This window comes from Lytechinus variegatus, chromosome 8, assembly GCF_018143015.1.
Source record: "Lytechinus variegatus isolate NC3 chromosome 8, Lvar_3.0, whole genome shotgun sequence".
NCBI lineage: Eukaryota > Metazoa > Echinodermata > Echinoidea > Temnopleuroida > Toxopneustidae > Lytechinus > Lytechinus variegatus.
In genome coordinates, this window is record NC_054747.1 from 40,274,269 (window position 1) to 40,289,574 (window position 15,306).

Consider the following 15,306-nt stretch of genomic DNA (forward strand, 5'->3'; position numbering starts at 1 on the left):
TTTAAATAGAAAAGAAGTTCATTTCCCCATATTAGGCATAACCATATTTTTACACGAAAAATAATACCAAAATTTAGAAAAATCACCTAATCATACTTTCATGTATTTATCTTGTTACTGTTACATGTAGCTATTTTACCTTTTGATTATTGTTATGCACAGTTGAGTAATACACATGGAATTGTGCAATATGAATGTATTATTATATAAAGTCAGACTGTCTTACTTGGATAAATTGTCAAGTACCCAAAGTAAAGACCGGAAAATCTACAAGAGAAGGCCTTCACTCCTGGGCCCCATCTTACAAAGAATTATGATTGATCCAATTAAAGTGATTGGTTAACATTGGTTTGACTTTTAAAAAATCTGAGCTAGAAGGTCACGCTTGTCACCTGTGTGAGGCTGTGTCTGTGATATGTTACAAAAATGAAGCCCAGAAAAAATTGCGTTCGAAAATAATTACTTAGTGCTTCAAAAATTGAAATATAACGTGACCGGAAACACCATCTTAATTTCATCCCATACACTTATGTGTACTATTTAGGTGTCTATAAGACGCCTATTTACAAAATCGGGGTTCGCCTTGTAGTTTTAGCTTTTCGTTCTCAATAATGGTTGTTTTCATGGTTTATTAGTTCTAATACATGCACTTGTACACATGTTTTGTCTTGGTTTGAGAATTTTTTAAATCGGCTGCTCACAAAGTTAAACAATACCTTTAATCACAACTATGGATAGCCAGTGATGTCTTACTTGATGTAGTAATCCCTATGGCAGCTCATACGGAAGCTGGGATGATGAATAAAGTGAGCCACTGGAAGGAGCATCGTGTCAACATTTATTATGCATGATTGTTTGAAATATTTTTTAACTATGATGCTTAGGTATTCTTGTATTCATTGTTTTCTTGAAAATTCACTGTGCTTCTCTTTGTTTACAAAGGACATTGTGCAAATTTCCTGTAGAAAGAAATTATGACACTGACGGATTTCCATAGAGTTACGATTGCTTGGATTAATCATAACTCATTGTAAGACGGGGTCCTGATGTGGACGCGTTGTGGTCTGACTCTTGCCTTTTAAACAGAGGGTCGTGGGTTTGAATCCTAGCCATGGTGCGTTTTCCTTCTGCAAGAAATTTCTCCACACTGCTGCACGCGACCCAGGTGAGGTGAATGGGTACCCGGCAGGATTAATTCCTTGAATGCACCAAGCGCCTTTAGCAGCTGGAGCTACAGCCGGGATAATATATAGTGCGCCATTGAATAGACAACTAGATAAATCGGCGCCTCATAAATGCTAAACATTGTATATTATTATGTTATGTGACACCTGTTTTGTTTGTTTGACCAGCAGATGAGATGTGACACTGGAAGCCATCCCCAATATGAATATAACAGAAGCCAGCCACTCTTCTACCTCTTCATCAAACACTGCTACTCTTATTAAAGAAGAAGAAGATTTGTCTGAATATGAGGAAGGTTGGTATTTTTTCTAAATCCTTTGGTGTGATGTTTCATAAAGCTCTAGCTCCTCCAAACTAAACATGACTTACTTATAGACTGGTACATAGAGTGCCAGAACCCCATGACTATTTCTTATTCTCATTGCCTGTTTGAGATGTTTTGTTGGCCACATCTCATTTTCTTCATGATAATGAGACTGGTGTCACCAATGATTCAACAGATATATCATGAAATCGTAAGAAACGCAGAATGCATTTATAATTTAAAATACTTATTTGTAATTTTGATAAGAATCTTAATAAAGAATGTCTATAGGCCTTCCTATTTTTTAGCAATTTTAAAGATTAAGGCCTATGTAAAAATATACAGCTGAATCTACTTATATGCATCAATTATTAACGTTGATATTAACCTTAATATATATATTTGAATAATGTGTGATAAGAAGATAATGCTGACGACGATGAACAGCATTTGTATAGTGCCATTTATCTTTAAAAAATTTTCATGGGCACCGGCTCCCCATTATTTCACACATTATTCACAAAGTTACTGGAAAAGATGGGTCTTTAGTTCAGATTTGAAGGTCTCAATGTTGTTACAATCACAAAGTTGGATTGGTAGAAAATTCCAAAGCCAAGGAGCAACGAAAAAGCTCTCTCCCTGTAAGTTTTCAGACGGGTGCAGGGCACTTGAAGAAACTGTGTGAAAACTCACTGTACAAAATAGCTCTTGATCTTTACTGAAAATTAAATAAGTGAGTACAGAGGGCAAGAAGAATGACATTCCATAAAGTTACTAACTTGATAAAATACAAGGGAATACGTTTCCTCGTATTGCATCACAATTCGCTCCTCGTTTCTTCTGACAGCTTCACAAAAATCTACACAAAAAATATTTTTTGTAGCAATTTTTTTTTCACATAGGACGAGACAAAAGGTTGTTTAAAGCTTTTCTCCTATAATAAAAAATGCTGATTAAACTTGACAAGTAATACCACGGTCACATTTGATGTACTGCTGCCGTACGGTGGGTCGAAAACAGCCGTTTTTATTCATTTCTATTCATACCACCTGTGTACAGCTGGCACAAAAATATGTTAAAACTGCTGTTTTCGACTCGCCGTACGGCCGTTGTAGAGTAAATGTGACCAAGGTATAAAGTTATCCCTTTTGTGATGTAGTGAATATTAAATCATGCTCTGATATTGTATTTTTTTCGTTTTTTTTCACCAGTCAACTTATTATGATTAGTAGACTACCTTTCTGATTATTTCTTTCAATCATTCTCTAGTTGTAAACATCAATCAGCTTCTGCATTATTATTTTATAGAAATATCGCCAAACATTGGGCTTGATCATTTTATGTGCGATATGTTTTATAAGTAGCTATTTATTATGCTTTTATCACCCCTAAATGTAGCACTGCTCCATTCTGTATTGTTTCTCTTTACCATGTATAATGTCATCTATGCTTGTATCATGATTTGGTCAAATAAATAATAATAATAATAATTTTTATCGAAGATGGTAAATAATGACCATTCCTTATTCTCAGTCCTTGTTTGAGATATCTTGTTGGCCACATGTAATTTAGAATGAGAGACTGTGTGAATACTCACTTTACATAATACATTACTCATTCAAAATTAAATAGTGAATACAGATGGCAAGTCTGGCGAGAAGAATGAAATTCCATGATGTTTCATGATTAGATACTTTGATGTGATTTTGATAGCGAATAGTCGATCATGCTCTGAATTTTGTTTTGATTTTCTTGTTATCAAAGGTGGTGATGACAACGATTTGGGATGGATTGAAGAGGAGGATAGCGGTGGAGAATACACGGCTGACAGACACCCTCTGGAAGAAGGTCATGGTCAAGGTCAAGAAAAGAAAAGAGGTCTCAGCCACACCTCACTGACGGCTGAAACTGTTCTTGCAATGGACGCAGCAAGCAGGCAGGGAAGAGCTGTTGAAAGAAGGGATTCTTTGACTAATGGTGGCAGCTCGCCATCCGTTCAAAGAGGAAGTGACCTGCACCCTGATCAGAAGGTTCCTGGAGCGAGAATGTCGATTGGTACCATGGGTATATCAAGTCCTTTAAGATCTTTTCAGAATGGGTTTGTCCATTGCAGCGAGGGTGACTCTGGGGGTCCTTCTCTGTACTATTATGATGAATGCAGTAGGTTCTCAACTGATTGCAAATGCTATGCCAGGCTTGTAAGGGGTCATGCAGGAGCCGGAGATGTAGAAAAGGAGAGAGGACAAAGAGACACAAAGGATATTATGCAGGAACAATATGAAGAGAGATCTGTGATTGAAGGCGATGATTCAGAAGTCTGGAAGCAATCAGGGTTGAGGTCTAGAGGAAGGGTGCCTTCCAAATTCCAGAATGGTGCGGAAACTAGTGCTGATAATGAAGATGATGCAGTCGAGAGAAGAAAACAGCTTGTTCTGAAAGAAAATGATCACATTGATATCTGTGATGGTAATGGTTCTTCTGGAGCCATTACCAACAACCCCAAAGTAAACAAAAGATGTCAAGTTCGGATGGGACGGCCAGTGAAAGACAAATCTCGATTACAGTGTCCGCAGTGTGGCCGTGGCTTCAAGAGAAAACCAGACCTTGAACGCCACTTCCGTGTTCACTCGGGCGAGAAACCCTTTGCCTGTGAACTCTGCGACATGCGCTTCACCCGTAACTTTGGACTGCGCTGCCACATGAGAACGCATGCAGGGCTGAAGATTCACACGTGCGGCACCTGTGGCAAATCGTACAGCCGGCGTTACGACCTGGCGAAGCACGAGAAAGCCGTTCACACTGGGGAACTCAACCACATTTGCTGTGAATGCGACAAACGGTTTGTCACTGCGCAGCTCCTCCGTGTCCACAAGCGGACGCACACCAACTCGCAGCCGTACCTCTGCCAGGAATGTGGCCACAGGAGTAACCATCGCAGCGACCTCAAGAAGCACATGAGGGTCCACACCAACGAGAGACCTTATTGCTGTTCGATCTGTAAGAAAAGCTTCCTACAGAGTGGGTGTTTGGCCAGTCACATGTCACATTCTCACAGCAAGTAAAGTCCTACAAAACCATCACAGTGGTTTATCATGTGAATGGAATGGGGCGTACACATACCACCCTGCATACGTCAGGTCAGCTTGGATTGTACTGAAGGGTAAAACTTTCACTTGCTTGGTCTATGATGACGCAACATTTGCTCCTGGGATTATTGCTCTGGGTTTATTTGGTCTAAGATATATTATAGGGTTACTGTTGGCTTTAGGTTTGGTATAGTTTCAAATCCAGGATTGAAGTAATCATTTGATCGTTACGTTGAATTCATATTAGAGCTGAAGCAAATAAAATATTACGAAACCTAATCTAGGGCGACTTGGTTTGAATTAGGGATTTAAAAAAGAATAATTCCAATTGAAAATATGTGCTCTCAGTCAAATCTATGATGAATTTCTTTGGACGATTTTTATAATTGGGGCCCAGAAGCAGTGACGGATCTATCCAGATCAGGCAAAACTGTAGATTGTCTCATTGTTGTGGGTCAGGGTTAGACGAACCAGAGTTCAATGAAGAACACGGCAGATATTAGGTTAATTAACTTTATAAAATGGGTGTATTATTTCAAGCATCGTGATTGGCCAATTGTCACATGACATCAAACTTTTTTTGTGCATTGCACGGTAGTGCAAAAGGTGCGCAACGAAAATTGACATTGCACACTCAAGCAGACCAGTGCGGTACAAGTCCCAGAAAAAGTCCAACAAAACTGTACTGTAACTTTTTGAGAATTTGTTTCTGTGTTGGTATTTTATAAAACAAATAATGCGCTTGCTCTGTTGTAAAGTAAATGCAGACAAAGCTCGGTTTTTCAGATGGTGCACACTGGGTGCCCGCCGCCAGCTGCTCGTGCACAGTGCGGCACCTATCTAAAGAAACCTCGCGTGCTCTGCATTTCCACTAACCACTCGGCTGCATGCATTATTTGTATACTATTCCATGTCAAGACCTCAACCATCACTGGCGGAACACACGTCCAACTCTGGCCTACAACACCACCATTGTCCACAATCAATATGTGAAATGTCTGACCTGGCTTGATCCTCCCATATAGAAGGACACAGAACACTCAAGAACTTTAAGGGGTGGATCATAAAGATTGCATGTTAGGACAAAACATTTCTTAAAAGAGAATAAATATTATTTGTGTAGACTTCATAATATTACAGGATTGTTCATACAATTCGGTTATCTTTTTCAATTTTTATTGTCCTACAAGGCTTATCCTTTCCTTAACTTTAGGTGAGATATAATGTGGCACATTTACATTTCATTGAAAAAATTTATTAGACTTTAACCCTGTTTGTTTATAGGAAACTGTGGGATAAAACAAGGTAATGTTTCATGAAAGGTCTCTTTAAATCCAGCGGTTACCATAGGAACTGTGCTTCTCAGCCAATCAAAATCAAGGAAATTTGTCTGATCCGACAATGTGTCCAATGACATTTGTTGATAAAACATTCCCCCGGAGCCATTTGATCTCAAACATACTTGGAAGCAAAACATTTAAACATCTAGGGTATAAACAATGTTGTTATCTGTGGATTTTTGAAACTTCAACTGTGTTGCGTAATTTGATAAAAGGATGAATATATAATCACAATATCAAGGTTTCGACAGAATACTGACTGTTATCAAAATTGTGTGGACCCTTTTTCGCCTATGACTGTTTCTTACTGTTGCTAAATGTACTTTGCAAGGGATTGTTAGTTTATTATTGTAATGAAAGTTAAGGATATGAGGTTCAAAACTGAAAAAAATATTGAATTGTGTTTATTTCACTAATTCGAACTTTGCATAGAAGCTTTCCATGTTCATTTATGTCAGTATTGTACAGAGTTACAAATTCTGAGGTTTAAAGTTGTTTTTAAATAAAAAAATTGTTGGCAAAGTTTCCTTGTTTCCTAACACTAACATTTTGAAGAAGAAAAAGTGTTGAATTAATACACTTTTGCTAAAATTTTCTATTTGAAATTTTTCAAAACGTTTATTGCATGAAATGTTTATAGTTTGAAACAATGAATTAAGATTTTTTGCTGTATTCCATTAATGAATGTTAGTAATCTAGTCTTTGTTTACCCTAATATTAATAACATACCCCATGGATAAGGAATTGGGTACCATTCGCCCTCTAATATAAGAATTTAGTGTAGTCAGTCACAGCTATTAGCAGTTTAGGAGAGGAAACTTGCATGTGTGCATTGGTAAACAAACCACTATTGCCTAGCCAGGTTGCTCCCCAGGGATTGGAGTTGGTGCATTCTATTTGTGTAACAGTGATAGATCCAATGCCTGGGGTCATAATCATGTTTCAATCACCAAAAACACAAGGGTTTTTAAAGTGCCAAATGAATCTAGCTCTAATCTGTTGGAAAGTCATTTTGATTTCTCTCTCTTTTTTCCCAGCAAGCAAGAACTATTCAAGAACTCATTCTGCTTCTTTGTACTGCCACACCTTGTAAATCCTCCGTTTGTTAGCTACGTCATTCCAGCCGGATCATGGATGGAGTAAAAATCATGGCCAAGTATGGTGAGTTCTTCTTAATAATTTGTTTTTATTTCAGAACAAATCTCCCTGAAAGATCATATAGTTTCATAATTTCAGTCCTGATTTTTTTTGTGTTCAAATACAACTCTTTTTTGCAACAGTGTTCTGATCAAGAAATTGTAAGGCAAATATAAGAAAGTAGATTAGTTAATATTATTGAATTGAACTTATTAACAGACTTCATTCACTAGACATGAATATTTTGTTTTACAATATGTACAATGATACCATAAGAAATATTTATAGCAGTATATCTTATAAATTAGTAATACATCAAGTCATCAATACATTATTGTAATCACACTTCTGTTTTTCACCCAGAACTTCAAAAGCATACCTTGGAGCAATTACAAGAGCCAGGCAAGAAGGAGGCTTAGGATTGAGTGACTGGATTCCCTTTATATAAGTAGACTATCATACAGTCATCAGCCAGAAGAACTAAATGAGCTCATGAAACATGGAAATTAGACTAATGGTATGTTTACAGCTCTCCCTCCAAAAACAATGATAATAAAAAAGAAGTAATTATGACTGACACCCCAAATCTTAAATTCAATCAAAATAGTAATTTCTTCAACTGCATAACACAATTGCATTATTTGGTGGTGCCATAGGATTGAAGTGACTGGATTCCCTTTATAAGTAAACTATCACTGGGTCAACAGCCAGTAGAACTAAATGAGCTCATGAAACATGGAGATTTGAGTCTAAAGGGTATGTTTATAAAACATTCCCCCCAAATGAAGTAATAATGATTTTTCATCTTTTTATTTGAGATTCAAATTAACTGTAAAATACTTATTTAACAATTTTGGATGATTGCAAGACATTGTTTGGAAGTAAAGACCAAATTGGTTTGGTAGTCAATCGTATGAAGATTGCTATGAAGTCATTATGACTAGATATTCAAAGTGCATTTATTCTATAATGGTAGCATAGTCACAGATTTGAATTTAAGTATTCGTACATGTAGAACTTAAATCAGTATTGGATGTTCCATGTCTTGATATTTGCATCATATTTTACAATGTTTGATTACCAAATCAGGGGCCCGTAACACAAAGGTTAGCAATGATCGTAGAACATTTTTATACGATTGATTCCACTGACTACAATGTACAATCAGTCGTGAAAATCAAGCGAACGATTAATAGCTAACCTTTGTGTTACAGGGCCCGGGTTGCCGACCGATTCGATGGATTCACAACACGATGAGCCATCTGTCGATTGCAACGGACAGGCCAAAACTCGCAATGCCTCTTGGGAAAAAGTCGACATCTCTTGCATGCTACAGTGCATTCATGCGATTATTCTGCGCTGGCCAACACGGCTCTACCGGCTTGCATTTGCTGTTTGCTTGAGTCCAGGAGGTGGGAGAGATATTTGCCGCATATTTATTTGCAAAATTTTGACTATTTTTTGTAAATTTTTCCTCTGCTTTAATCAGAGCTACCAAGTCTCACGTATTATGCGTGAGACTCAAGCATTTTGGACTCTTGTTCATCCCCTCAAATCTCTGTCTCATGCAACTATCACAGCCTATCCCCATATACATTGTACACAATGTCTGTGATCTCACTCAGATTCACAGAAAAATCTCACGCATAGCTGGTCTTTGAACTTGGCATCTATGGCTTTTGCCAAATCGTTTTCATTTTTTAAGCATCATAGTCACATTACAGTGCACAAGCAAGCACTGTGCGCTGCCTGCACCTGCGTGCGATGTCGACTCGGAAGTTAGAAATTTGGCCATTTTGCTGCAACCGATAGATGTTGCAACATATTGTGAATCCGCTAAATTTTACTGTTTTATTCCCAAACCAATTGTGAGTGTTTGGTGACGTTAAAGATAAAGAGCCCAGTATACAATACTCAATTTTACTTTTGGATTTCCACTCTCTTTGTAGCATCAGGGACCAGTTCCATGACGAGATCAGAGAGATGTTTGGTTGTCCCACACAGATCTTAGGTCAGCCAGCAACATCTTCCCGATCAGACCACTAACTCAAAACTCAGCAAGCTTGGAGGAATAGTTTGAGAAGCAGTATATTACAACTTTGTCTACATACGCTTGTCTGCTTTCCATTTGGTTTCATATATGTGGCGCATCATTATTAAATTCTTTGCTATCTTTCTTGCGATTTTGGGGAGTGGTTGTGGCCGCATTATTGAGAGATCCCATTAAACTCATTTTGAGAATAAAGTCTTTTGACAAGTGTTTCTGACAGGAGCTTTGTAATTTTGTGTTGACTTGCATTGTCGCTGGACAAAGGTTGATGAAACACCAGCCCCCCCCCCCCCCCCCCCCCCCCGAACATCCTCATACACTGGAGGGGGATTGTTAAGGTAAAAGGGTAAGAGCTTTCGTAAGTACAGAGTTCAAAGAGAAGTACATTTAATCTCAAATCCTTTAATCTATCTCTTGGATAGATTCTAATATTTTGGGGTCAAGCCATATGCATGTGGGCTTGCTCCTCTTTGAACTAATCTATTTTAGCAACAATGTTGATTTTCTATTTATTTTGTTTATTCTTCTTCTATTTGTTACGATCATGATTTTAATCACATTGAATTTTTGATTTCATAATTTTTCTTAACAATTGTTCGATATTTCAAACACTTTTGTATTTTTTTATACTAACCATTAGTTATATCAGTAATGATGACCTACACCCACATTTTCATCGCAAACAGATAACTGGAACAAACCATAACCAAACCTAATTATAACATGATTGGGTACATAAGAATTACAACAGAATGTATTGGTGATTAAATGTGAACAGATGTTTGTAATTTTGTATATCTGAGATTTATTTAGCAGTTGACAGATTTTAAATGGTGTCGTTAGTTCAATGCCTTGGCTCATTTACACTCTATTTCTTTTATACGAGTAAATGTAATAAATCAATTTAGATTGTTTTTCATCAATAGGTTCAACATGGCATTTCTCCACTGGATTTTTGTATAGGTCTTCATTTAAGAATTGAGAATAGGGAAGAGAGAAATGGATTATAAGTAATAGTAAGAAATGCATCTTTGGGGTCCTCGAAATCCCAATGCTTTTAATTATTGAATCTTTTTTTTGCATCAGGGCCCATAGCAACAAGTGTTTGTTTGAAAGCTACTTGTAACTCAGCGCATATCCCAATGAATGCATGATTCTGATGAAAATGATGTTGAATGATATTTACATTTCAGAATATAAAAAAGACACAATGTTGGTTATTACTGTATAGGTACAGTGTTTGCATATACCAGGGGTATGTAATACAAAACCTAGCCTCACTAGAGAACTTTGTTTAGCAATTGATTAAATTGACTTAAATGTATAATTAATCATGAAAATCAAGCATATGATTAGTCACCAATTTTTGTGTTACAGGACGCAGGAAATTATTTCCGGTAATTCCTTAAAAAGCTGTGTGCGCCTTAGCTAAACCGGGTAATATAGGAGCGCCTTGAACAAGGTGGATATGTGCGCAATATAAATACCCTACATTATTATTTTGTTCGAGCACCCTATATTAGGCGTGGTGTTTTTTTTACAAGATTATGTGCCTTGTTCACAAAGACTCTAGGATAGTTGAAAGAGTATGGCATATCAGCATGTCACAGATAGATTTTTAGTGTACCAATATATGAAATTGAAAATGTTAAAATACTGTCAAATGTTGTTCAGAACTTGTGTTCAATGAAATTGAAAGCGTTTTGTATTGAACGGAGTGTTAAAGTTTATAAATTCAATTATAGTGCTAAGATGTCTGTTCATGATTTTGATTTAATCATCGTTTTGATGACCAAAAGTGGTTTACCAGAGAAATATTAATGCAAGGATGTTAGTATATAATGTATGTACAGATTCTGAAGAGAGACAAGGACAGAGAATGGGAGAGGAGGAGAGAGAGGGATGAGAGAGAGGAAGAGGGGGCGAAGAGGACGGAGAAGATGGGAGCAGGGAGAGAGAGGGGTGTGGGTAGGAAGAGAGGTGGGAAGAAGACGGAGAGATGGGAGCATAGAGAGGGGGTGGGGCAAGGAAGAGAGAAGGGAAGAAAACGAAGGAGTGGGAGCATGGGAGAGGGGTAGGGCGAAGAAGAGAAGAAGACAGAGAGGTGGGAGCATTTGCATAGAGTGGGAGAGGGGTGGGGCGAGGAAGAGAGGTAGGAGCACAGAGAGGGGTGGGGTGAGGAAGAGAGGAGAGAAGAAGACTGAGGTGGGAGCACAGAGAGAGAAGGGTGGGGCGAAGATGAGAGAGGTGGGAGCAGGGAGAGGGGGTGGGGGCGAGGAAGAGAGGAGCGAAGAAGACAGAGGTACAGGTGCACAGAGAGTGGGAGAGGGGTGGGGCGGGGGAGCGGGGGGGGGGGGGGGAGGAGAGGGAGGGGAGAGAGAGAACAGTACAAATACAAAGATGAATTAAGGAACAATTAAGAATACCAATAGGAAGCATTGAATGTGTCAAGTGCAGGGGTTGTTTCTCTTTCAGAATACGATACCAACAACTTTAAAATAATCTGGTTTGTCAGCACTTTTTGCCTTTTAGTTGAATACTCCTTTCCCCAGCCTTGCGTAAAGATATGTGAACACTCCTTTACATTACACAGTAAAAACGATGTTTAAATTTTCATGCAACCCTGTTTACTCTATGAACCTTACACTAGTTGTTGAACAGTTTAAGCAACCATGCTTGATTTATTGAGAATTAATATTAAAAAAATGAAACTGTTGTTTAAAGTCTGTTCGTTAAACAACTACTGAAAGGTTCATATAGTAAATAACAGACAAAACATTACTGTGTATGATTTCTATTTGTAATTGTGTATGTATTCATGACGCACACAGGGGGGGGGGCAGGGTGCACTTGTCCCCCAAATATATTCATGAAATTATATTAGTTTTACTTTAAATGTTCACAAAATTCACCGAAATGTAGATGGCAAGCTCGGTCGCTTCGTTCTCGCTTTCGAGTTTCTTCTAAAATCATGCGTCTTGTCTTCCCCGGAAAAAAAATCTGTATAAGGCCTTGTATACATTGTAAACTGTTTGTATTGCCATCTTGTTTAAATGAATTATAAACTTGAAACAGAAGTAACCTTATCAATTTAAAACATTTCCAAACGGTTGTGAATAATGACCAGGTGAACGTTCAATTTAAATTTAGGCTTGAAATCCAATTTACAGTTAAAAGATTTGGATCGAAATCTACCGAGATTTGAAAGTAAACCCTGAGGCTTGAAAAGAGATCACAATTTAGACAGGTCATTTTTACAGCCACTATTGTATTTCAAATTATATATTGCATGCATAACAAACGCGAGACATTTATATCAGTGCATTAAAACCATTATCTAAATAATGTGAATATAGTTTGTAAAAAGATTTGGAAAAGTGTGTACATAAGCATACGTACAAGATAACTCGATGCTATTTGCTGTTAAACGAGTGACAGAGAGATATTTCATGATACTGAATATAAAAAGAGAAATAATATTCTTCGCTGGATTCATTTCCCTTTATTTTAATAATAATATACATGTACAAGTAAAACAGAAAACGTGCGGGATAAATCAAATAATTGCAAATCATCAATACCATTCGGTGTATTTTATAAAGTGCTCTATAAAATAATCTTACACTGCTCCAGCCGTATTAAACCTGAGTATTATGAACACATCAAAGTCAAATATAACTTAAGAAGTATCCTATTTCTTCAAACCACTGTTGCGATTAATTGATTTGAAAGAACAACACTGATTGGTTCCTAGTCAACCTATTGATCGAAATGCGCATGCAACAATGATCATGATGATCCTGACAGGCCGATTCGTAACCTTAGTGTTGCGGGACTCGGTCACACACAAAAAAATTCAAACCGAACGACGGTGTATAATTTGAAATTTGGTCGGTCACAAAGGTAAGCGATTAATCGTAATCTTGATTTTTACGATTGACTGTGCATTGTGGCCAATGCAATCAATCGTAATTATATTCTTCCACAATGATGGCTAGACACTTTGTGTTACTGGCCCTTTGGGTCGGTTTGAAAGATATGTCAGGTGGCATAAACGCCTATACGACTTTCGACGGTGGCATAAAATATAAACAAATCAGTTATCCCGTTTCTGTCTTTATGTGCCACGTGGAGGTTCTCGAAAAGACACAATTGTGCGATTCCTCTCGATCTCTTCCTGCATCTCGAATCTTCGTTTCCTTTCGTTAAAGCTCGGAAGATCCTCACCGGGTCTTCGTGTCAATGTCTTATCATCCTGCCCTTCCTTCGGAGCCGAACCGTCAAGGAGGTGGTGGCATTTGATGTCTAGAGGATGCTCAGGAAGGTAGATCTCACCATCAGCACTTCTCCTGTAAACCGGTTTAAGTTTCCCTCCAGGAATGCGAGGTGGAATGTTCCTTTGGAGTTCCCGTTCGAGAGCACCGGAATAGAAGAATGACTTCCGCTCCGGGAGTAGTTTATCGAGCTCCTTGTCGTATGCTGTTGGTGCTGCATACTTCAGAGGGGTTAGATCCTTAACCGGTCTTACATCTTTCCAAGAACGCCGTTTAACTTTCTTCTTCTTGACCTTGACATGCTCAGGATCAGGAACCTGTGGCTTAGGGGTGACCTTCTTCGGCTTTTTTCGTTTGGTCTTGACAGGCGGTTTCCGTTTTTGTTCGCCAGGACCAGAGGTGGGGTCACCTCTTGGTGTGTCCATCAGGTCTACTTCCTCTTCGCTGAATGGGTAAGGTTCAATGGATAAAGATGAAGTATTTCGAGTTTCAACAGAACCATCAAAGTCATCCTGGTCAACGGTCTCTGTTGATTGCCTTGATTCTACACCATGGAATGTTGACGATACAGAACTCTTCGGGTCCGGAGTTGGTGTTCTTTCGACTGTCTTTATTTTACCAAGAGCAGGCAATCGGAAAGCACGTCCTTGTAGCATTCCTCGTTGAAGCAAGCTCGCTTTGGTTGGTATTGAGTGATACGACAGGATCCTCGACCCATATTCAGTCTCTTGTGACTTCCGGTCCGCTTCTCTCATGGCGTTGTTCATTTGATTCACCATCGACAACCTGGATGACACTTCCGGTCTGATGGGAAACGGCTGACCAGCCTGAGAATTCACAGGTTCACGGATCCTCGGCAGGAAGGTTATACTTGTCAAGGATTGGACGGACGTCTGGACGGGGTCGCCCGGTGGCATCGAGAGTTGCTTTTGAAGGTTACGACTCGTTTGGGCTTGCAGCATCCTAGACCGGATATCAGGGAGGAAAGTCTTCAGCTGATGCGCGTCCATCGGCATGATGATAAAATGATTGTACAATGGACAAAGTTCATACCATAGAGAAAAAATTATCTCGGTCAGTCTGCAGGTGAGGACAATTTTAATCAAAGACCCATGATGACTCCAAGCTCCCAGGATAATATTATTGGTCACATCAATCCTCTTGATTTGTGGACATTGTTTTAGCAATAGAAATCGCAATTAACTTTTCCCTTTGTAAATATCAAGTTCCAAGCAAGTAAAGGTTCCTGAAGTGTTGAAATCCCACTCACTCATGTCACCGGTGTGGCGCCATTATGGATACAGTGAATGATTGATCTTCAGAAATTAATATGTTGGTCTTCTGTTAAGGATTAATTGGTCGGCTGCTTGTCTGCTCCTTCACTTAGGATATGCTGCACCAACATCATCAGAACGACATTGTCTTTAATAAACTGGAAACACTGCATATGGCTTCATTATCATGATTATAACTCCGTGATCTTCAAAGGCTCCTTATCATATTGCAAATGTCTAAGGTTTAACAAGAAACTTCGATCTTGGAGCGCATGCCCGATCTCACCTCTGCATTTCTACTCCGTAAGAAAATAGCAGTATTCCTTAACCAACATGAATGATATATACCGTAATTGCGTCGCACATGACTTTCTAGTTCCTTTCATCGGCTATTGATTTACCTTGAAAATGGACCTATTCTAACTCAGCGTCATTAATGTGGTTTTGTTTTGGGCATTTGACGCCTTTGGAGGTATAGTTTCTTTAAACAAATCGATATTAGTTGATAGATAACGAATGTCATTCATGCACATCGTCTTTTGTCTTACTGGATAGTTTATAGATTTATAACACTGTTACCCCAAAACATTCACTGGCACTCCGTAACCTGCGTTGATGACTTTCATTCTTAGAACACCTTGCAATTATATTCTTAG

At 38.5% G+C, this 15,306-nt stretch overlaps 1 protein-coding gene and 1 long non-coding RNA gene across 3 annotated transcripts; both read left to right on the top strand.

The window, feature by feature from the left end:
- The first annotated feature begins 3,171 nt into the window (after positions 1-3,171).
- On the top strand, positions 3,172-4,603 carry LOC121419739 (zinc finger protein 585A-like). Its single transcript, XM_041614196.1, has one exon. The coding sequence runs from the start codon at positions 3,172-3,174 to the stop codon at positions 4,549-4,551; it is 1,380 nt and encodes a 459-aa protein (XP_041470130.1). The 3' UTR covers positions 4,552-4,603.
- A 16-nt stretch (positions 4,604-4,619) lies between these two features.
- LOC121420495 lies at positions 4,620-9,135 on the top strand. 2 transcript variants are annotated; one of them, XR_005970769.1, is made up of 4 exons: positions 4,620-4,649; positions 6,953-7,076; positions 7,416-7,569; positions 9,002-9,135. It is a non-coding gene; the product is annotated as an uncharacterized LOC121420495 (long non-coding RNA). The 2 variants fall into 2 exon arrangements; XR_005970768.1 differs by lacking the exon at positions 4,620-4,649 and having other exon boundaries at positions 6,770-7,076.
- The last annotated feature ends 6,171 nt before the right edge of the window (positions 9,136-15,306 follow it).

Excerpts from the sequence above, each read along its gene's own strand:
- LOC121419739 (XM_041614196.1), top strand. The coding sequence starts at position 3,172 with ATGATTAGATACTTTGATGTGATTTTGATAGCGAATAGTCGATCATGC.